Genomic DNA, 25,326 nt, shown 5'->3' with positions numbered 1-25,326 from the left:
ATTTCTTTCAATCATCTGAGATCTGTGGTTTCAGACAATTGTGTTTTATTAGGAAAAAATCCATATTTAAATAGTCCCTTCAAGAAACAAATTTAAGGATACGATATTAAGCAAAAAGCAGCAAGGAAAAAAAAAAAGGATGAAAATGGCAAATCTGGGCAGAACAGAGGGTTGTTTTTACAAGCCAGCATTTGTATGCAAGCTTTACACACTGTAAAGTGACAGCAGAATTATTATTACAAACGTTTACAATCCAAGAGAGCAAAAGAGCCCCCTGCATGTACAATGGACTAATTTTGTTAGTGACTAAAGTTTGTATAGGATGCAGCTTTTTACCTCTCTTAGCTGAACACTTTTGTGCTGATGTAATTCTAGCTTTGTCATTAGTCCTGATACTGCATAGGGTAGTAAAAACAGACCTAAGCATGGCAGAATGTTCCTTTAGAAGGTTTGTTTTGATTGGCTTGCCATTTAATAGTACTTCTTTTTTAAAGAGAAGACTTCATACAATAAGGGAAATTATCTGCTCTCCATGTATTCCTTAAGGTACACAAGTCACTCCTTCAGCAACATTTACCACATATATTTTACCACCAACCACAACCTTCATCTTTTATTGTGTTGTGTTCTAGGAGGACACTGTTCCAGACATTTAATCCATATAAACAAATTTCAAAGATATCTTTTTTTTTTTTGAGAACCGGGGCCTAGGAAGATTTTTTATGGTCTAAACAGAAAGTTATATGTGTTTAATGCTGGAATTGCAAATATCACAAAAGGCAAGACATGAAGCGTATGATGTGTTCAGCAAAAGAACCAATAATGCCTGAAATTTCCTAATTGACAACACTTACATATGCAAATTTTTTGACACATATTCTCTCAGAATTATGACTAGTGTCTCCATCTTCAAATTCTATCTTGGACAAACGCACCTGAAGATACTGGTTCTTAGCTTTTGGCTCTAAAGGCCATTTTGGGGTTTTTTTGTGGTTTAGTTGGGTGTTTTGTTGTTGTTGTTTTAAATCAATGAGTGGTTGACCACAGACTGCTCTGCAATTTCCCAAAGTAAAGTATTTCACTAGTAGATGGAAAAAGATTTGATAATCATAACAACTCCAAAAAGAAAAACCATAAAAGGAATGATCTTTCATCCAAATTGCCCCAACAGATCAATTGGAAAAGACTTCTTTTGTAGACTTCTGTGTGGTTATCAATTAATCTATCTACATGTATATACCCATGCACAGGCACATAGATAACTATCTCTTCTATTATATACTAAACCAGCTTTGTGTTTATTTAGGAGAAGTTGGTGGAATGTGAAAGTCACAGCTGGTTCAGACACTCATCTCCTGAAGAATATATATTCTGAAAGGAAACTACACATTAGAATTTGATACTCCTGTCTTTTGAAGAAGCCTAAGTTGAGCAAGTATGGAAATGGGATTTAAAATATTTTTAGCTCAGCCAAAGCAGCTAAATAAAAAGGCTTTACACATGTAAGCAGAGAGTTTCCTTTAACTTTACTGAATAACTTCCCTATTTTTTCTTCATTCTTCAACAGTCCCAGAACAACAAGAAATAATCGTATTTGGAGAAACTATCTCTACTAAGCATTTTCTCTGAAAATATATTAATATATCATTCTGCACAGCTTTATCCTCTGCAACTTCACCTCTTTGACTTCCTGAAAAAATCTCTCAGACCAAAGATGATGATTGATTTCTATATGGAATTGTTTACAGCAGCATCAAGTATAAACAAAAGTGAAATAATAATAATAGAACTGGACAGCACTTGCATTGCAATTTGTAACCCAGTCAAGCTAGTAATTGAACATTTTAAACTATTCTTGGAGACATGGAGGAGACCACTGCATGCAATGGGAAATAATTCAGCAATTTCAGTAACAACTGTGAAGATGAGTGTGGAGTGCAGCAACCAAATAGAACAGAAAGATTCATTATCCTTTAAGTTGGAACTCAGTCAAAAGGAAGTTGAAACCACCACTTCACCATGAGATACTCAGGAGAGACAGTTATTTCTGAGGAAGTGAGGTTACACAAAAGTTCTGGCAGAAAACAGGAAGCCAATCGAAAAATGAGATGTTAATTCACAGAAAGACACAAGCAACAGCCTCTGTTTGCTGACTCTCCTTCTTTCTTGCCAGATGTAGCAAGAACATGCCATTTGCAAGACAGATAACTTCTTTCTGAATGCACAAAAATCACAAAACAAGGTCACTTTTAATCTAAATCCCATTTCCAAACATAGCAGGGCTTGGGTATGTTGGGAAAGAAGTGCTGAGAAAGAAGCACCCAGTTCCTCCTGAGTGGACAGAGGAGAACTCCTGCATCTCTTCTCATTTGCATCCTTCAGTTCCTCCTACTGAGTAGTCTGAAGTATGAAGTACTTACTGGGGAAAAAAGAACAATCCAGAGTACCATAAGGCTTAATAAATACGAAGCTTGCCTCCCCAAAATCTTCATTCACAGAACATTTTAAAGGTTACAATACTGTATCTGGTATTTAATTTTGACTCAGCAAGTAAAAAAAAAATACTCAAGCTGAAAGCAGGTCTTACCCAAGTCAGAATGTATAAACACTTGTGCAGAGACCATAAGGACTAAGTTGTGCTTTCTAAGTAAACTGGATGAAGTAGCTCCAAAAATTTCCAGTCCCTTTCAGTACCTTCCATTAGGCACCATCTCATTAATCTAAACACATGAAATTTGGTCACCCAAAGGAAAGACAAATCCAGAGGGTCTCTCCTGTGGTTTATCCTTGCCATCTTTTAATTTATGGACTTCAGGGCTTCACTGGAAATTTTCACTTCTGTAAATAATTTTATCTAAAGTTTTTATGAGCCATGGATTGCCAAGTGAGATCCTGAGTACTGCTTCAGCTAACAAACCAGGATTCAAGGCTCATTCCTGTTGCTTTCAATGGTTCCATGGTAAAAATTTTCCTTGTCCTAACTTGACATAATATGAGAGAACACACAGATTTCTATCAGATACCTCCAAATTCCACCAAATGTCTTCATCCAGAAACCAACCTAATGTTCTACTTTCAAACAATCAGTCTCTTAAACAGAGACTTCAAAGAATAGGCCAATTTGTGAAACGCATCACAATACATCTATATATAGGTATAAACCAGAGTTTACCTGTTCTGAGAGAAGTTTGAGCATTTGGGCTGTGTTCTTTGACTAGAAGGCCTTCACCTACACCTAATGCTCTCAACCTTAAGCTGGGAACCTACAGTCTTTTGAGTACATACTGTTCAAGTTGCTTCCACTTCTTTACTAGTTTACAGTGCAGTTTACTCTGTAGCCCACAGAGGGAACTTGGCCTACATAGGCATTTTTATAAACCACCATTCCTGGCATCAACATATCTTCAAACTATCCTCTGCCAATAATATAGTGAAGTAACTGGATATTACTTTGCTATGTTAAAAACTAATCTTTTTTTTTTTTTCCCCTGAATATCAACTTCCAGGCTGCCAGCCCAGTGCTGGTGTTTCTAGGCTGCCAGCTGACCATACTAGGGCACCAGGGACTCACACATTGGTAAATATTTCAAGAGCCATGGCTACAACAGCTATTTTCATCATCACTGCTTTTACTATTAAGATATTTACAGTGACAACAATTTCTGCAAAGAAAAAAATCTTGAGTCTTCTATAGGGAAACCCAGACTACTCGTTCTTTGTCCTCCTGCTCCTATAAGTGATCAAGTGATCAGGTTCCTGAGACTGATGAGGGATGCTGGGCCATGCTCACTATTCACAAAATATCTCCTGACATATTTTAACATAGTTCTGTGATATGTAATGTGATAGAAAAGAATAAAATCCCACTTTATATAAGCAGCTAATCTCATCAGGACCTGCTTCTGCACTGGATCATCACTTTTCACAGCAATAATCTACATCTGCCTACAGAGAAAACTATACAGAACCAGCTAGCAAAGGTAAACTCACTTATAGCTGTGGAAGTCATTGATGGCCTCAGTACAATTTAGAAATCCCACTTGGTTTCTAAAGTGGTATTTCTAAAGAGGCAGATATTATTTTGGACATACTTTTAATGTTTGTAGATAACAAATGAACAACTTTTATAATGACAGTGACAGCAATCAATCACTTGAATATTCCCCTTAAAACAGGGCAGCAGTCAAACCTCACCACACATTTTGAAAATCTGACCCATGGTTTTCATCTGGGCCCTCTGTATCCAGCACACTGGCAAACATAGAGAGCTTCCTGAGCTATCCAGATTCTCAGTGCATGATTGTTTGTTTTGTAAATATTTCTGGCCACAGCTCAAAGGAACTTTCCTGTGCTTTTGATCTCTGCTACAAATGCAAAGGACTGAGCAGCATGTGGCCAGGAAAAGCTGCATCCATCAAGACGCTATGAAAACTTCTGCCTGGAGAGGCAGTAAAAAAGGAAGTTAAGCTCTTCCACAACAACTTTTGTATAAAAAGTTCTACTTTATATATTCAGAAGCTGTAATTTGTACCCATCCATCCTTTCTCAGAAACCCAGAAGTTCCATGAAGGCATGTTTCAAAAGAACACATGGTTTTTGTGCACCTCACCAAGCTCACATGTCACTGTGTACAGAAAGCAACAGAATACAAATATGCTATCAGTGCGAAGGAATAAGTTACTCCTAACTTCTTTCAATTTTCTAGGCATAATGCCTAGGAAATTGAAAGAAAAGTTTTCTGTGAAAATATTCTATAAAAACTTCTAGAAAAACATATAAATATTGTTAGTGAAGTGCAGAGTTATAAGTATGCACTTTACTACATGCCTTAGGATGATTTCAGATCTTCATTTCTTCCACAGATACATTTCTCTGCCAGGTTCTGACAAGACTGTTCAGATACTGAATGATTACACTGCAAAATAATCTTATGCCTTCATCTATAAAACATATCAAATAGACTGCATTCAGCTGGTCTTTCATTTTCCAGTCTCATTTTCCCTTCCCGTTTCATGGCTGCACATATAGTCAGCTGAGTTACCTGTGAGCATTTACTCCAGCCTAAACCTCAAGAAGATGGGTTGAGGACTCTTTCTATACAGATGTTCCATGTGGTCTTAAATACATCAATAACTTCCACATCAGCTTCACAGGTGAGCTGTTCCATAGTTGTCACCCACACTGTTACGAAGCTGTATCTTTCTAAGGCTGAAGTTTACCACTTGTTCCAGTCACTGCACACTCATACAAGAAGACTGAACTGCCAAATAACAAGTCCAGGCACAAGTACCACTGTAGACTCCCATTGTGACCAGACTGCTAAAGCCTTTTATGGAAAGACTTCTACAACATGGACAGGTTTTTGTGGTCTCCTGCAGTATTCTCCATACCCTGACTAAATTCTGAGAATTAAAATGGAACATAAATTCCAGCAGAATTCTACCAATCCTGGGTACAGAAACAAGCAGCATTCTTCCTTTCTATTTGGAAATCCTGTTAAAGCATATCATGATCCCATCAAGGGGCTCTTGGCCAAAGCTGATTAGAAAGACAGCTTCTGCTGAGGAAGTTGCAACTACTTTCCCACCCTGGGATAATCTCTGGATCATGGTTTAAGGCTGTTTCTTATGCTGTGTGCACAAACTTGCATTCTTCCCCTGATTTACATTGTCTTTACTTGGCTACAGTAGAACTACACAGAATGATGGCTAATCTTGAAAAAGGAGCTAAAAATCAGACAAGGAGAGAAACTGAATAACCCATTAAATCATGAACATGTCCTATAAAAGTTGTGTGCAAGCATGCTGTGAGTCAAAAAGGGAAAAGCATTCTATCCCATTGTCCATCTTGGAAATTTCCTGGCAAACCATCACATTGATGGAATGGATCTGGCACCATTCCACAAAATTAAATTCACAACTGAAAATTAATCCTCAAAATAGTTACTAGTTGCTGCAGTATTTAGAAGGAAAGTGTCCCTTCATTCTAGCATCCCAGCATTCTTGTATGCACTGTTACTTCAAATAATTTGGACATTTTGGGGAGCATGGACACATTTTATTAATCCGTTTCAGTCATATGCATTTACAGCAGTCTTCAGTAGAGGTTGAAACTTTAATTTTATGGCAACAGATTGTATCTTGAAATGAAAACAGTCAAGAGGAGTGTAACACATGGACTTACCCTGTTCCCCCATGGTCCATCAGCTATTTATCTGTAAAGCCCAAGGGCCAAAGGCCAAACTTTAAGAACTATGTTACATTATCTTTTATTTGTTTCATTTTGCAACATTTGTTGCACAAGCATGAAAGTATAGACAGAATGATGCTTCCTTATCAGTGACCTGTCTTCTCCAAGATTTATCCAGTGGCCAGAAGTAGGTTCCCCAGCACCATCACTGACTGACTTCACAGACACTGGATTACCCTATCAGTAAGCCTTCTGGGAGAACAGTCTGCACAGGGAGCCACAGCCTTTGCTTACATACACATTCCTTCTTCACTAACAAGGAAATAACTCAAACTAATGTAAGTATCAAGATTGCTTGCTATAAGCACACCCATGCACACACACACCCCATACACAGGGCCTTAACAGAGAACCTGCTGGTGGAAACTGCTAGTAAGGGATGGTCAGAAAATCAGGTTTATCTGTCAGCTTATGGCTGCAACTTCTCTGAGCTTTTTGTGCCCAAGTGCTTAAAGTTCAAAAAACTGTGGTCTATTGACTGAAGACTGTAGTTACTTAGAATTTCTGACTCAGTCTTTGGCTGAGTGAAGTACAGGTCTTCATGGAGTGAAGTAAAGGTCTTGCTGTTAGTTTGGCCTAAGTCAAGAAACTGACTGGCTGTAGAAGAAATGTTGCACCTTTAGGTCACTGGTTTGCATCCAATACAGGTCAGTAGTAGCTGAATGCCATAACCATCAGACAGCTGTTTACTGTCTGATGCAAATTAATTTGCCAAGTTACCAGTTTCACTGCATACTGCGGGATCTACATAATCAATGACCTTCACAACAACCTTAGGCATTCAGCAAAGGACTACATGAGAGCCTGAGCTTCCATCCTGAGTGATGGGATGTGGAGTCTCCAAAATAAAGCTGAAATACGCTGATAAGCCAGTAGAACAGCTTGTATCACCACTGCTTGTGTTTAACAGTCCAAGGACAAGAGGAAAGAGACTACAGTTTACACAGAGCTCAGCTTAGTGCCTTACAGTAATACTAAAATATATTAAAAATTACAGTCTCTTTTTAGCAAATATTTTCCTAACTACAGATGTTAGTGGAAGGCACAGCTGTTTCTGTCAATACCCTGAAAGCACCAAAACTCTTTTCATCTAGCCTATATTAGGTACTAGGAAAACATCCATGTTGACCATGAGGTGTGATTAAAAGAGTCTCTTTAAACACACCTTGGTTACATCTGGTTAGTTACAGTAAGTTCATCACTGATGTTACGCCCAGTTACTTTTTCAAGGAACGTCAACATTTGAGGGCTGTAACTCACTGGCAGTTTAGTGTTATCCTGGGATTAATATGAGAGGAGAGAAGTGGGATGTGAGTTACAAGGGGATGTGTACTGCAAGAGATTTGGCAGGCCAGAGTTCTCATTAAACCAAAATTAGGAATGTCTTAGGTCTGTATGTATGCTATTAATCACTACCTGGGGCTTACCAACAAAGGTAGTTTTTCCATTAAAAATTCCTTGTCATTTCAAGAGGAAAAGAATTATCCTATCTGCAGTGTTCAGATTTGGGGGGGAAAAAACCCCAGAATTTCTTCAAGTTCTCTTAAATACATTCTAAAATCAGATAGAAGGCTTCAGAAGAGAAACTATTTTTCTACTCCTGCCTTCAAAGCAGCACTATTCCATCTCAAAATTTATTAAGTATTTACTAACCTGAGTTGACAGAAAAGATAATCTTCAAACCATCAGCACATTTAACAGCATCAAAGCAAGTAGATTTATAACTAGAGAATTAGCTATTAGGAGAATTAAGATCCTTGTCTTTTGAAGGAGTCCCAGATAACAGACCCAGTACATATTAGAGACTCATCAAAATGCATAACCTTGTGTATACATTGATAAATAGGTATAACAAACAGCATAACAAAAAAGAGCATATATAGAAAATGACGGTAATAATGAAAAGTACAGAACAGACTAAAATGTAGCATCATAAGCTCCAAGAATATTTCCATCAGGAAAGGATCTCAGGTCTCCCATCCTACCTCCTGTATCTGGGACAGCTATCTCAGACCAGCTTACTCAGGCCTTTACCCATCCAGATTTTGAAAACTGCTGATGAAACAGACAGTACAGCTACAAGACAGTCTTGTTCAGAGTGTAAAGGGACAGAAAGAAACAGGCAGTACAGAAAATGCAGAAGGAAACACAAAAGAATCTCAAAGTGACTGTCACAGAAAGGAAAAAAAGGGTAAGGGAAGAAAATACAGTTATTTTAAAAACAGCTAACCAAGTACAGGAAAATGTTTTTTAATACTTCAATTTATCCAGAAGCCTAATGTGAAGGGTCTGATTCTTTAATCCTTGATTTTATAAAATAAAACAACAATCCAAAACCAAAACAAACCAGAAAATCTTTATGCCCTTTAAGCCACCTCAGCATAGACTCCAGAACCTGAGATACCTCAAATCACCAGCTGCTTTCAAACAGGTAGGCTGCAGCAATCCTGCTGAGCTGTGTTTGACACATCTCTGCCAAAACCTTGAGGATAAACAATGAATGACATTATTTTGTACGTTGAACTTTGTAGTTCCATCAGATACAAAGCTGATCGTGAGCCCTCCCACTAACACATCTACTATATGCCTCTTTTAATGTTTCCCATTTCAAGGAACTGGGAAATTGCTGGGAAGCATGGCAGGGTCATTTTTAGGGCTGGTGAATTGAGAGATTTAAATGAACAATTTAAGTTTTGTTTCCTGACCTATTTGTTCTGTTATTACAATTCTGATCACAGAACCTTCAAGCACAGCTCAGCTTTAGTGTTGTTGGAAATGGGGAGGAGGAAGAATGCTTGCTATCAACTCTGCTGCCACTACTCGGTCAAGCCAGATGAACACAAAAATGGAAGAACAAAATTATCACCACTTGGTTTATTAACTGATAGTAACAAGATTCACAGAGCTATTACAGCTCAGACACTGAAGGCACAAGGCCCTGGCTGGAAGAGTTTATACTGACCACAATCAGTCCAGGCATCACAGGATTCTATGAGACTAAGGGATAAAAAAATATTTTCCCTTCAGACCCTGCTACCTTTTCTTACTGACGTGACTTGCTATCACTAGGTCTTGATGTCTTGATCTAATGTTTGAAAGACCTGTGTGTCATCAACAAGAGCGTGACTGCCTCAGTAATTGAATCAATATGGAATTGTGTCCCTGGAGATGGAGAGGAGACTGGAAAGGCAGCAGAGGCAGCCAATGAGACAAATAAGAGGCCTTCTTCTGAGGTTAACTATGAGGGAGCATATGCCATGTAATGTTTTGATGATCGCCGTGCTTGTTCCACATGCCTGTCCTCTTTTAAGGTTCAGATAATACCAAAGGTAGCAAGATTATTTTAGCATTCAAAGTGAGTAATCAGGTGATGACAGGAAGCCACATCTGAGCATCTGAACTAAGAAAACCCCACAGAGCTTCAAGTGCCCATGATGCAGTCTTTTCCAGCTGAGTGTAAATAGGACATGTCACCTCACCCAACACCCTGGACCACAATGTTTTGAAGGTAGCAAAGGAGGAAACCACACCGCAAAGAGGAAGCGGCAAAAGCAGTTTCAAAAAGCTTTCAGGCTTAAACCAACTGTATCATAACCAGAAACAGCTATTAAATTCTGAAGTAATAACACATATTAGCAATTAAAGTGCTGGAACTGGACAGCAATTTCTCAAACATTTTCAATGGCACCATTGAGTATAGGAACTGTTCATGACTATAAGCAAGGCAAGCACTGGCAAGGTATTGTTTATCAGAGCAATTAGAATATGGCACACCACTACCACAGGTACCTGTGCAAAATGCAAGACAAACACCACGTAATTTCATATGGAACTAAGAAGCGGGGCCAACCAGGAAACAGTTTTATTTTTGTTTTATTCTTCTACCGGTTTAGCAAAAGTAAAACCTTGCAAAACAACATATTTTTAATTTGAAGGGTGTAAGAATGGCGAGAGAGAGAAAAAAAGGAAAGATCCAGACAATAACCCAGATGTTATTTTGTGTAATATGTCTCTAGTTATGATCAAGAACCTGTGTCTTGTCTCCTTTTGGGGTTCAAGATTTTTGTTTTACCAGCAAAAACACATTTCCACAGAATATGCTACTTTGGATAAAACACATTTTTGTTTTCATTCATATCGCAGTTGTCACAAAAAAATTCACTACAATCGAAATGAGTACTTGATCATATTGAGATCTGCTGAAAATCCACTGTTTTACAGACACAAAGTTGCAATCATTACTTATTTGTTCAAAATGCTTTTGACTCAAAATTGCACTATACCAAAATGCAGGTGACCTTCTACCACCTTAAAAAGAACCACCAAATACTGGCTCAAGCTATAATAAAGTCAAAGTTGCCCTATATTGCATGGGCACATATTACATACCAATGAACTTGCTTTCAATTACCATTCAGCCTACAGGACACAAATACCTTGTTAGAACAAGGGAGGAAAACAAAGTATCCCCAAGGAAAATCCACACATCATTAAAATAAGTTTTCCAAGTCCTTTGCACTGTCATTATGGCACTAAGGTGAGATAACCTCCTCTCATCCATAGGATCTTCTCATCTGGGCACTTCATTTTAACAGAAGGCAGGTTCATCCCAGGATATAGCTACACTGTGTGTGGTAAATGCTAGAAAGATTATGCTGTGCTGACCTCTCTGCCTCTGTGACTCATCTGCTGCTGGAACCCTCTGGATCCCAGCAGCTCCTTTCAAGCTAGCTCACAAGACTATAACAGAGCTGCCTAAGAAGCAGATGCACCCTCAGGAAAAGCAGAACTGGGCAGTTTTGGATGGTAAACCAAGAGAAGGGCTTGGCCAAAAGCCATTAAGGATTTGACATGCTGATCCCATGCTGTTCAGAGTTACCTCATACTAACCTGGAGGAAAATAATGTCACCAGTCTTTGCTCGTTTGCATGATTCTGGTGCACAGTCAAAAGAACAAACTAAAGACCCCATGAGATTTTTGGCATTTTTAGCTGAACCCACTGTGAACTTTTCCTCTTGAGGTTCAGATTTGGTCACTGACAGGCACTCTATTAGCTTGAAGGCACTGAAGTTTGTCCTAAACTTCATTCCTACCAAACATTAACAAGAAAAGATTTACAAACTTCTAAAGCTCAAAAAACCCCTGCAGGCACATCTTCTTAGTCATTTGCCCTTCAGTGTGTAGCATAACTCTCAAACATGACAGGCCTTGTTTCTATTCTTAAAACATCAACATTATCAGTTTGAAGTTAAAACAGAGAGGACAGCAAGGGAAAATTGAGTTGGGTGGTATTTATGAAAGATCATTCAGCAGCAGATGCCGATGATGACTGAACCCAGGAATTTGGTACTTGAGGCAAATGTTTACTGCCACTGAGATGTGATTGTAGGCTAAAGGGAGACAAAATGTCATATTTCATAGCATAAACAACAGTACATGAAAGACATGGCAGCTCAGGCTTCAGCACAAATGAGCTTGTCAAATCCCATCAGCTAGGATTTGAACTGTTACCCTGCTGAAATGCCTACTGTTGTTCCTTGTGCTCAAGTATTACCTGAGCTCAGTAACCACAAGTCAGGCTACAGGCATTAAGAGCTTATTATTAAACCCTCCTACTGATCTTTGGAAGTGGTCTGTATTGCCTGACTCTCACAAGAACACACAAGAGAAAACATTTCATATTTTTGTTTAAAAAGCAAGTCCCCATTAGCGAATAATATGGCACAGCAGTCAGACAACCAAAAGAGTTGGTGTTGATCCCCCTCTAACTACCCTGTCAATGCATCATGGTTCTGTTCCAAACTGGCCTGCTCTGGTTCCCTGTGACAATGTCCCTAATCTGGCTGTGGCTTGATGACCAGCAATTGGCTTATATTTTTCTGCCATCAAGATGGCTTTGAGCACTACTGGAGCTAGCTATCACCAAAATCTCTGGTTTAATTTCTTATAAAAGTTCTCTAGCTTATGCACATCAAAACCACCCCACATAATGAACAAGCATGCAGCAAACAAAGATCATTGAGGACTTCTTTCAAAATCTCAGTGAAAAGCCCACTGCAGATGCAGGCTGGAAGAAATGTGAGGTTCAAATGACTCTTATTGGAGGAGCTGGTTGAAAATGGGAGTTTCCATGCTTTCAGTTGACTTGAAAAAATACAGGACCTCCTATACAGTACACATTCCCAGAAAATCTTGGAGCCAAAAGCTTCAAACACTTGAAATAGAATTCTGTATTCAGATTGCTTATAACAAATTTTAATTATGCACCATCCTGCATAATTTACAGTTCTTCCTTAGATCCAAATTACAAAACCCAGCCTTTTGTTTTGCTAAGTAAAACCAATAAGCAATGAAATTTGACAAGTCAAAAATCTACTATTTAAAAAAAAAAATTTCTGAAAGATAAGCAAGGGAAGAAAAAAACTGGATATTTTAACAACTCTAGAATTTATTTATTTTGTGTGTAAGACATCAAAAAATTTTCCCCATTCCTTCAAAGCTACAGAAGCATAGCTGTTGAAGCCTGAAATTGTAGTTCCATACCCTTTTGCTTTCAAATTAAACAAATGATCTCAGTTTTTGGATCAGTTTTTGACTCCAGGGAAACTATGCCATTAAGAGAGTGCCAGAAACACATCTAATTGATGCGTGTCCCAAGAACAGCTCAAAAGAGGGTAGACATACCACATATAGACTTCAAGGAAATTACTGAAAAGCCACAGAGATTCAACAGAATGTGATATGTGAAACATAGCATATGAAAGACTCACTATCAAAAGGGTAAATTCAGTTCAGGAGATATTAATCTGATTACCTAAGAGGTACTATGAATTGGATCTGTTCCTTTGTGCACCAAATCAAACCTGGACAGATGGAGGAGACTTTATGCTCCATTTTCTGATGTGTAATTAGGATTTAAGGGACGATCAAGTTACAGAGGCAAAGTTTCAAACATTTTTTTCTTTTTTACAGTACATGTACAGTGACCAGTAACAACAGATTTTATGACCATTTACTTGAGTGGCTTACACAGTCCACAAATTGACTGCTGTTCTCATTTTCAGTGTCATCCTTTCTATGCACCCAGCTGACAGAAAATCAGTCCAGCAACGTCCTTAAACAAAGCACTTCACATAGAGCTCTGAAACTAGACTTTTGCAGACTGAATTCTGGGCTAATTTTATGCAATGCAGGTTTTAATCCAAATGATAGGCAATTTTAATATTTTTCTGCACCATAACCTCCTCTTTCCTTCTTGCCATCATTGGCAATTTTCAGGATCTGTTGACAAAACTGTAAGTAAAAATAAATCACCAGTTGCAGGCTCCTCCCCTTCTTGGATTTACAGAACAATGCCACTGTCAAACTTCCATGCCTGTAAATTAACAAGTCACTGGTCTTGGACTATTGGTTAGCTATTAAAACATTACTATTTTCCATTATGGTAATGAATGCTTTCAAAAGAAAATATTTGAAATCTATTTTTATTTTGTTTATAAACTCCACTTAAAATTGCGTCAGAAGAAGGCTTAAAAATCAGATGTCTAATTAGGACATGTGTAACATGTCATTTTATGCTAAAAAGGCTTTTAGCATGGCTTATCAAGCCCTTAGCTTTGCAGGCTACACCAGCCATCACACAAGGCTACCTTGTGTTTATTTCTCCATCATCATCCTACATCCATAACTGTGCTCATATGCATAGGTATACAAATAACAGAATTAATTTTACAAAATAGAGGGGAAGGCTTAGCCCATCTCCACTAACACTGCCCTATATAACTTTTAATTACTTTTAACAAAATGTTTAATTATTTCAGCAGAGAGAGACAGACATCAATCCTTTCGTTAAGGCAAGGAGTACTTGGGGAGAACGGTTTTGGAAAGGGTGGTTTGTGGCAGAAGTGGCAGCTGGTACCCATCCAGCAGCCGTGGCCGAGTCGCGCCACGAGGGCGCCGGGGCTCGCTGCCAGCCAACTGACAGGGAAGGAGAGGGAGAGGCGAGTCCATGAAGAAAGACTGCGGCAGCGTGGGAGGACTATGACCTTTTGATCCCCGAGATGTTCCTGATGTACCAAAGTGACATGTCAGCTCTAATAAGCTGCACTCTCAGACTGGTGGCAGGGGCCTACAAATTACTGTGAGATCTGAAGGCATTTGTTGTGATGATCCTGGCCTGGATGGGGCATATCAGCGCTCCCCCAGCAGGGCTATCTGACAGTCTGCCCCAACAATTCCCAACCCGGGGTTGTAACCTCCAGCAGGGTCACACCCGCACAGAGTGGGGTCACAAGCCTGACAGAGATGTGATTGTTTGTGTTAGTCTTTAGGGTCGCAAGCTTGGCTGGGGTGAGTTCACCACCAAAAACAGAGGCACAAACCCAAACCATTTGGGAACAGCTGGCCTAACAGATTTTGCACTCAAAAACAACTTCCGGATATTCAGCTAAAACATGCCCAAACTACTGCCTTGCATATCCATGTGCCAGCCTGAAACAAGGACTCCCCTGCCAGGTATTAGACTGGCTCAAATTACTCCTAAAGAATCATGGCTGCTTACTCAGCAGTAACATCTGGTTTGCTTTCTCTGTGACAAATTTTCCATTGTTAACAGAGCAGCTATTCATACTTGAGCCATTGCCTTTTCTACCCTTCCGGGTGCTAGTTCGGCATCAGCTCATGCAGGAATATTCTGTAGGTTGCCTGAGGAACTGGAGCAACAGCAGAACATATTAGGAGAGTAGAAATTAGTAAAAACATAGCTTCCCTTTAGTTAAGCTCTGGGCATTTTCTCTTTCTACCATTTCTTCACCCATCTTCCTCTACTGCACTGTGACCACTTCGGTTGCTCTCCTCTGAATGCTTCTTTTTTTATTTTTTAGTGTAACTGATACTATGAGAAGACTAGTAGAGTCCAGACTATATGAATCTTGTTCATGTGAAGCATGCAAAATCTGCTCATGCTCTCTATTTTAATTAAATTAAGAAATAATGCACCAACCATATACTGTCTTTTATTGTTGTGTAATGTTTGTGTTTCAATGTAATGTTTTAGGAGCAGACTGTCACAGGGAAGAAGTTCATTCACATGACAGGGCACCCAAGTTCAACCTCCAAAAAAGGCTAACAGGTTATAAACTTCCATAATTTAAGACAATAAATTATTATTGCAATAATAAAGCAGGAAATAGACACAAATTGAGCAGAAACACCAATGTGCTCTTTTTACGATTAAGGGGAATCATCAATCATAGAAACTGCCTGAGATTAACAAGGAGCCACTTTTTTCAAACATCCTGCAGTAAACCCAGAGGAAACCCAGCTGGAACTGCAACTAGAATATAGGCATGAGACTCTAAAATTATTCTCTGTTCCCTCACCCTTGCCTTCCCTTTTGGTATAGCATTTGCACCTCAGGTCACTCTTAACTGCTTCAAGTTCTGCAGGTGAGCCATATGTTTCGTGTAATGCCACAAGCCTAATGTGATGTTTTTCTGTGTATCAAAATCCTTCTAGTCCCTTCCAGCTCCATCAGAACAAAGATCCAGTGGTGGTACTATAAAACTCCAGAAGAAATGGGACTGAATGCTACAGATTGCTGAATATTTTGTCCCCAACCTCTGTACAGATTTAAGCATAACCCACAGTGAGTTAAGACAGAATTTAATTGGTCATTGTGCACAAGGGCAAGTGGTGTTTTGCTCTTTCTTACCCTTGAATTCATTTCTTAGCAATGTAATTTGAAAGATAAGGTCCACCAACACTGAAGTGTAACGTGTAGGGCTGCAGAAGGAATTTGAACCAAGCCAGGTCTCATGTTTCTGACTTAAATCACTGATGTGTAGGACCACAGAAAAAGTTCTGTATTCACCCACACTGAAATATCAATTAACCTTACTTTGAAACATTTTTAGGGCATAAGGAAATGACCAACAGCAAATTCTTACAGTACTTTACACCTACCTGCCATCAGCTGAAATTCAGTGACCCATGCATGCTCTCAAGCAGTTACAGGAACACAGGAGTAAGCTGAGGTGTGCAGCAGGATTCATGGAAACCCACCTGCTTTCCACTGGAAGGTATAGCATGTGCTCACTTTTTCTCAGTGGAGGCAAGATATATAGCAGCTGAGAGGCAGCAACTTCTAACCACTTAGCTATGACTGTAATCACTTCTGTTACTGTGCTTCTCATTACATAAATGAATGATTCTCAGAAAATGTACCTGAAGGGTTTTTGGATTACAAACAGTTGATTAATAATTCTAAGTCACATCACATCTTCAGAAAGAAACCACAACAAAGCAGTAAAACTTCGTACGCTCTCATTGTGGCAAGTAGGATATGAGGAATGGAGATGCTCTTAAACTGATATATGGGTCTTTGAATGCTCCTGCTGACAGTTTTCAACCTTTCTGTAGTCTAGATCAAGTGATTATGCATATGTCATTCAAGCTGGAACCTCCACAGACACATACAGTCCCTGTGACACTACTTTACTGAGAGATTTATCTTTCGATTAAAAAGCCGTTAAAATTTGGCTGGATGTTATTATGTCATTACTTCCCACTTGGTGAAATATAGCATCAAAATTAGTACAGGCGAACATGGCAACTGTTATTGTGAAATCTAACTGCTCCATCCCACCACAACCCTGCCTCCTGCAGAAACAACCAGGGTATCATTTCCCCTAATGGTTAATATCATTCCTTTCAGGCCCTGTGCTGCCCTCTACAACCAGAAGGGCTTTTTTCCTTCCACTGAAGCACAAGAGTGCAGACTCCACTAAGAGCTCAGAGTTACAAGAAATGTGAATATAGAGAAAACACAAGAATGAAATCCTATTTTAAGAAGGCTTATTTTTCTCTACAACATGTATTAATGAGTTTTATCAAAGTTGCTTCTCTTTTTGATGCCCTCTGTTTACCTGTCCTGAAATGGATGTACTATGTTGTACTTCCAGCAGGTTAAGGAACATGAGCTCCTTCTCACCTTTGAGAGTACCTACAGCTAACGATGCTTTTTTATGAAAATTGAAGAAGTAACTCAAAGACAGAGCAGACTGAAGGAATAAAAAGCTTCCCACAGAATTGTTAGCTGGTGAAGAGGATTACAGGGTCTCTGCTGGAGTATATTCTTAAAATGCAGCTGAGACATCAAGTCCAGCAGCAAAATAAAGAATTAAAAAGAAACAACTACAGCTGTTTCATTACTGGGGTTACATGCACTAGAACCAGTGACTTAAGCAACCATGCCAACTCTACCACTGAAGTCAGAGATGCCCAAGGCTCAGATCTGAAGGCAAAATCCTGTGGCTCACTGAGCTCTCTTGTCCCATCATGGAAGGGTTCCTGATGTCGGCCCTAAATACTGATCAAACCTTCACGTGAGAATAGTAATTTATATCACAGCAAACACAGATGCAAATCTCACTATGCTTCCCTGTATCATCAAGACTGTAGCAAAATCATGCAGCAAAAGCTGTACTGTAGCACCTCCCGATCTCCATAAACCAAGAAGAGAACTGCATCACAGAATGGTAAGACTGGAAGGGACCACAGTGGCTCATCTGGTCCAACCTCCCTGCTCAAGCAGGGTCATGCTAGGGCACATTGCAGAGGATTGCATCCAGATGCTTCTTAAATACCTCCAGTGAGGGAGACTCCATAATATCTCTGGGCAATTTGTTCCAGTGCATGCTCACTCACACAGTAAAGAAGTTCTTCCTCATGTTCACATGGAACTTGCTGTGAACCTGTTTTTGCCCATTATCTCTTGTCCTACTGCTTGACATCACCAAGAAATCCTGACTGCATCCTCTTGGTACTCTCCCTTCAGGTATTTACATACACTGGTACGGTCCCCTCTTTACAGGAACGTGCTGTAATTTTTAGGGTTCACACACACACACTAGTCTCAGTTGGGAAATTTACCCTTCAGTATGCACAGACAGGGCCTAATTTACAGAGCATTCAGCTAAAATACTAAAGGCCTAAAACATGCCAAACTTTTCTATTATTTTCCAATGCATTTAAATTCCTATCATTCTGGAGAACTTCACAGGGACATGAAGTATTCTGCATTAGCTTTAAAACTACACAAAGTGTTTTAGAAACTTGTTTAACAGCAACTTGATTCATAAACTCATGGTTCCTGCAAAACAGGTATGTTTATGCTTCACCGAATATACTTTTTTATTTTAATTAAATCACCTGTGAGTCCAAGCATTAAGTATATACATAAATCAACAAATAAACAAATCTAAACTGAGCAACAGCCTCTGATCTCTGGGGGCTCCTCAGTTCACTTGATAATTCCTTCAGTGTTTTCACTCCATTTGGCACCAGGACTGAAAAAAGAAGATTTGAAGGGAGAGAAGTAATAAACTACAGAACTGATCTTACTGAGGTGAAAAGAAGGTAAATTCATTATTTTCCCCATAGAAATATTAAACTATTAAGGAAAATAATAATACTTGAAATATTAAGGGGAAAAAAGGTTACAGAATAAAAATAAAGGCCCAAATTTTAAAACTGTAAACTGAGGCTGGATGAATAAAACAATTTCACCACAATATGTCAAGAGATCAAGGGCGAAGCAAGGAAGAGAAGCTGAAGATTCCAGCTTCAAACCTTCCACTCCTAAATGAAAGTAGGAAAATCCTGTGGGTGGAAGATATTATGGTAGCTTAGTGCTCTCCAGTCTCCACAACACAAAAGCCTACTTCTGCTCAACAGCTTAAAAGAATTCAAGATCAGAGCAACAAAGATGAAAAGGTCAGACTAAACTCATTGCTCACACTGTGCACTAAAAATATACAATGCTATGACAAACCACTTGATGAACACAAAAGGCAGAAGAGTGAACACTGACCTCCCCAGATCTAGTGCAAGTTTAGAGACAATTTTAAACACAGAATAATTCTGACTTTTTCAAACAAATATTTGGAAGTACCAGCTGAGACTGAAGAAGATCAAGAGAGCATTTCTTTTTTTGCTTGACACTTTGTGCAGGGTGGGAGGAGGATACTGTTCTTGTTCATACCAACACGCCCCTGACTTTTTTCCACGAAAGATGGAGTTTGGCTTTGATGTCTGTTAGAGGAAGTTAGAGCTTGCAGCTGGCAGATACATTAATAGCATAGGCACTTGGTGGACTAGAAGGGACCTCAAGTGGGTCACCTTAGCCTATCTCTTTGCAGCACACAAATGAAACAAATTCCCTTGTTCACCTAGTGCAAAAATACACAGGCTTAGAATTAGTTTCTAAAGACTTATATTAGATAAAATTTCGTCATGTGACCTTCACAGAAATAGCAAAAATAGTACAGTCATAGGCACAGATAACTTGTTTAAAAAAACCCATTAACAGTCATACAAAATATTTCTACTACTCATGAAGCCTAACGAAGCTTAAACTTTTTTTTAAAAATAAGATATTGTTTTAATTGGGTAAGAACTATTTCTTTAACATTTAAATGATAAAGCATTAGTTCTTAAGGTACTCCTGGGCTTGTCTGACCACCCCAGCAATGTAAAATAAATTTAGGCTTCTCCAAATTGTCTTTGACTGGAAGAACTAAACAGAAGCTATTCTACAAAGCAAGAATGTAAGGCAAATAGCAATGTCCACCATCATCGTCCAGACTATCCTCTCTGATGACACAGTTTGAGAGATGGCTATGTAAAAATGGTGAAATTACAAGTGAAAACTGAGTTTGGTTCCTAGGGAAGAAGTGACAGCATCACAAGTCTGAGGATTTTGGAGCTAGAGGAAATGATTATTAGTCCTAACTCCTTCAGTTAATAATCTGACAAGTATGTAAAGGCCAAATGAATGCAAGGACTCAGACTATAAGTAGAGAAACTTTGGTATTCATCACTTTATTTGTGGCAAGCTATGCTCTTTTTTTGTCTATCCGGAAGCAAAAGTATGCACAGATCTGGGAATTTAGCTGGACATAACCATTTCCTAAAAGAAATACTAACAAACAGTTCATGAATTCTTATATTGCTACATAAGTGGTGGGATTTTACAGCCAGCACTGCTTTTATAAATCCATTAATGTTCTCATAAAAATCTAAGGTATTTTTTTTACTTTAGGACACAAGTTTTCATGCACCAGATTACAGCTTTTCAGAAGACAAACTCTGAGCCTGAAACAGCTTGACAATGTCCTTTCAGCTTGTTCATCAGATTAACTTTCTGTCACACATCAGATGAACAGCTTCCTTGGTTCCTTGCCTAATCTAACACATAACCCAAGCAATTCTCAAGCACAATCAGAAGCAAAAACAAAGGACACTATAACATTCCACTTCTTTCTAATAGCACATTTAGTTCAAAATTTTCATTTCTACCTCTATCTAAGAAATATTACCCTTTTAGCAAACCATTTATAGTGAAGGGACTCTGATTTCAGATAGGATTAAAACAACATATTAGACATATACAAACCAAGCAGTCTGAGTTGCTAACAGGACTAATAATGTGTTATGGGTCCTTTCACATCTAGGTCACTGGTTCAAATTCAGCTTTAGTTGGTGATGAGTGACATGGAACAATGAGGTAAGAACCCAGTCACAAATCTGGCCTCTTATCCCTGACTCTGCAACATATACTCTTTGTGCACTTGGGCTACTCCCCTAACTACTCTTTCCAGTAAATTCTACAACTATAAAAGAGTAGTAAGTATTATTACAATCATACCCACTCTACAAGACTAATTAATTTAGGATTCTGAAACGACAAAAGATTATAAGAAGTTTATTGACACTTTCAGGCTGTTCAAGCACTAACATCCAAATACATTAAGGGGGAACTTTCTCAGGACAGATCAACACTGTGATGTTAAAAGAACCCACCAAAACACACTGACTACAGCTGTGTCTTTTGATAGGAAGATAAACATGGAAATCAAATGTTGAATGAGCCTGAAATTCCACATTTACTCACAGATAGACAGCAGGGGTTACAAGACAAAAAATGGAAATCCAGGACGACAGAGAGAAAAGCCTGTAGTGTGGAGATGCACTGTGCTCTTCCATTACACAACACAGTAAGTAAATACCATATCAATGTTAGTCAAGAAAGGAGGGAAGGGAGAGAAGGAAAGGAGTTTATCAGTCCTACATCCCTTGATAAAACTTGAATTTCCAAAGGAGCCTGCACTGCTGATGTCTGTACTGTTCTTGTCCTGTGGCAAAATCAAACGTTTCCATTTTCAAAAAATGTGATGCTGATGCATTTTGCTACTTCACCTTAGTTAAAAACAAGGAATGACAGCAATAAAACAGAGCACCAATATATTTTAAATCACTCTTAAGCTAAAAGGTGAAAAACAGTCATGGTAGTTTAGGCACAACAAAATAGATTAATTAAAAACCTGTAACTGCTAGAAAAAACATTATGCCATCTCTGGAGTAGCCCTGATTCTAGAATATTCTTGAACTACAGCTTGTACACAGCACTGAGAATCTTTCATATGTGCTGGGAAATTCAGAAACATTTCAACTATTCCATGTGTTTTTCCTAAGTAGAATTCTTAATATCTTCAAATATTTTAGCCACAGGACAAAAATATGTTTTACTGAAAACATATTTTGTCATTACTCCCACATCAGAATCAGCTGTGCCTTTTTCCAGAGGAAGTTCATCCATAGCAATTCTAAAGCACAAGGAGAGGCACTGTGATCAAGACAATTTAATAAGACAACGCACAACAACTTTGTGCCAAGAGGGAAATTATAAAATTGAAAAATTATGCCCTTATCTTCCAAATCTAGTTACCAAATTTCAAATCTTTCTGCCAGAGGTAGGGAGTAGTATTTGAGCCATGTACTTCAGAAATACTTTGGCAATGGGTGGAACCAATAAAAGCCACAAGCTCAATTCCAAAATTATTTAATGAGCCATGCTTTGCCAGACTCCTATTGACAAAATTATGAAGTAAACATATTAATCAGTGTTAAGCTTTGCACTGAAGTTACTTGCTACTCCCTGACATTTTGTTTAAATCTACATTCAACCTCTTTCCCTTGTCCACTGAATTGCAGAAATAATATCAGTTTTAACCACTGCCCAGTTATTTTTGCCACTAAGCTGTACTTCTGTAAAGTCAGACAAGCTTGAGACAATTGTATGTGATCAACCAGAACACAGAGAAGCTGATCAAAATCACCAGAAAGTGCAGCAAGGAGACAAAGAGGGAAAATACCCATGTAATGCAAAGCGGGAAAGTCTACATGCAATTATCAAGCCTTTGCAAGAAAGATGAGCATTGCTGAGCATCATACATTTGGGTCTGTGCATGAACTGAACACTAAATAACACATTTTTCTGCATTTGCCCCTCACGAGGGTACTCTGACTATTCTTTGCAAGTGGAGAAAAGCAGAATTATTATATTACTTTGTAAACCTTGATTCAGAATTATCTTCTTAGCACACTAAGTCCTCACTATTACTCAAAAAAGTGGTTTTTTCTAATTCTGCACAGAAAACAGAAGCACAAAGGTGTAAAGTAATAGATGGCATCACAAAAATCCCATTATTATAGTCACAAAACAGAGAGATGCAGTCTGAGGCACTGTATTTGAAAACCAAACAAGCATAATTCAAGGAACAGGACAGAGGATCTGCTTTTCCTTCATTTGTGAGCAGTTGTTTCTCCTTGGAATCTATGATAGCCATTAGATAAGATGAAATTTGCAGAGTAGCCTGTGTATTTCCCCTTGAAGCAGCTTTAGAAGACTGAAAAAATAATGCTTTAAATGTATGTGAATGACAGTACAATGCTGAGAAACTGACATGGCTCAAAAATACATTCCCAGCCTTTAGTAAGTGTCTGATCCTTTTAGCAACTTCACATACTTTCTTTTTAATTATAAATGGATTTTCAGAGAAACTGGAAAATAGTTTTGTTTCAAGACTGTGTTAGGTTAGACTTGATAAACTGACTCTCTCAGCCCCCTGTATTTCAACAGAAGACTGCAAGTTACAGTGTGGATTTGTGGCCGTGTAGAGTTTCAGTTCTGATAGAAGGGATTTCTTACCTTCAGACAGGGACAAATCATCAGCTGGAGACACCAGGTCTGCCTGGACCCCGGGGCCACTGCTCAGCGCTGTGGTAATCTGATTCGTCAAGATAACCTGCAAACAGACAAGGACAGGGGGATGGGAAATGAATTTTTGTAGCTACTGGAAGGCAGAGAGAAGCCCAGGACTGGAATCCTCCAGGCATAGCATTGAGATGACACTCTATTCTGATCTTGAGCAAATTCAACACTCAGAATATTTTGAACTACCTGCAGAAACTGAAAGAGTCAATTACAAGAAGTGGAGGAAAAAGGATATTGTTTAAAAGATGAAATACTGAACAAAGGTATGCTGATACATACAGGCACCTTAAATGAAACTACTGCTTTAAAGAGCTTCATCTTTTGCTCATATTCCATGAACACTTTGATGCTTCTTACAAAAACCCACCATTTTCTTCACAGGCAAATAGGAAATTATTTTCCAAGTAATTTCCACACAATTGACACACTTTGTTCCTTTGGCTGAAGCACAGTGCTCTGGAGAAAGGTGTGGTAGGGGTACACCCCCACTGATCTGAAGCACAAAAGCACTAAATGTTACAGGGCTATCTTTACAAAAGGGGATTTTTTAGTGTTTTTCAGGATCACAAGATACTGATAAACATAACTATAGTACCCACAGTGCTCTCCTCTGACAGCATGAGCAATACTCATGCCTACAAGAGATGAACAATTTCTTGCACCTCTGAACACAGACTGGTTTTTAGTAACAGAAAACATTAAGCAAACAGAGCAAACACCACGGAGAGAAGAGCATAGCTATAGCCACAGTTATCTTGCAATGCTTTGGATCTCTAAACAGCTGCACTTTCTGCATTAACAGTTGGTCTCCACTTTGCTGACTGACAAACTTCAAAAAAAAATGTTTTAAAGAACCAAAATGATTCTTCTACTTGCACTGAGAGCAGACACACTCCAAACAAACTCTCTTTCAAATTAATGACCTGTCTTCAGCTGTATTTGACAAGGGAGAAAGGAATCCTACACAATACTTGGTTGAATGCAGTTTCACTGGAATTTACTGGAATAAATGAACAGATTACCATTGCTAAAAGGAAGAGGAATTTCTCTGCCATTCCCTCCACTACTTGTCCCTCCCTCTGATCATGGCTTCTTCCTGCTTTCTAACACTTCCAGCAGTAAGATATGACACTCTCTCCCCTTTCTTTTCCCATTGTGAGACCCCACACAAGCTGTTTCAGACCAACAAGTTGTGACCCCAGCAGTGGTGCTGCAGGGTATTGTGTCTCCTTCAGGCAGCAGACATGAGGTGCCAGCAGGGTGATGGAGTACCTGACCTTTACAAGACTCTACCTCCCTGCTCATGGCAGCCCACCCAGCTCAGTGCTGCAAACAGGCATGATGGTGCCCGAGAGCTGTATGGACTGTATCAACAGGACTAAACTGAGAAGTGCCTAAGTCAAATCTTCACTTACTCAACAGGAGTTCCAGACCTTCAGAACTCCATAGTGGTGCCCCTCATGCTCATCTGCTACTGACTGCAAAGTTCTGAACAAACTTGAGCTAGCTGTGATCGCTCTGCACAGCATAACCACAGGATGCAGCTTTTGGGACTGGGCATTTATGATGACTGCAGTGAACATGGACAGGGTAGATAACAGCCTTGCTTGGTCATACACCTTGGCTAAGGTACAGCTTGCAATACTGCTAACACCAAACACACAAGAAACACGTTACACCCCGCTGCTGTTTCCCCCAGAGTTGCTATGTGCACCTATAAGCACCCAAAAGCAGACAGCAAAGGGTCTGGTACACACAACTCCTTGCTGCCACTGATGGCTGACTAGTTCATAAGATTACAGGGTAGGAGAATTCAATTTATTAATAAAGAAAAAAAAAAATCACTTTTCCCTTTTTTCTTGCTAGGATACTGGTCTTCCATTTTAGTGAGCTAGTTCATCCTTAGGATAGGATGGGCATCAAAACCAGTTCAAGGCAAATGAAAGGAGTAGGCAGCCAA

General features: G+C 39.0%; 1 protein-coding gene across 4 annotated transcripts in view; it reads right to left on the bottom strand.

The window, feature by feature from the left end:
* The window catches only part of RAD51B (RAD51 paralog B), a 405,359-nt gene that overhangs the window by 191,991 nt on the left and 188,042 nt on the right, over positions 1-25,326 (bottom strand). For all 4 annotated transcript variants that reach the window (XM_039705072.1, XM_039705075.1, XM_039705073.1 and 1 more), the window contains exon 8: positions 23,301-23,397. In XM_039705072.1, the coding sequence (XP_039561006.1) occupies positions 23,301-23,397 (97 nt within the window). The remainder of the gene's footprint in view (positions 1-23,300; positions 23,398-25,326) is intronic.

This window comes from Passer montanus, unplaced genomic scaffold (genome assembly GCF_014805655.1).
Source record: "Passer montanus isolate IOZ18808 unplaced genomic scaffold, ASM1480565v1 scaffold18, whole genome shotgun sequence".
In the NCBI taxonomy this organism is placed as follows: Eukaryota; Metazoa; Chordata; class Aves; order Passeriformes; family Passeridae; genus Passer; species Passer montanus.
Note: the sequence above shows the minus strand (reverse complement) of the source record. Positions and strands in the feature narration are given on the sequence as shown.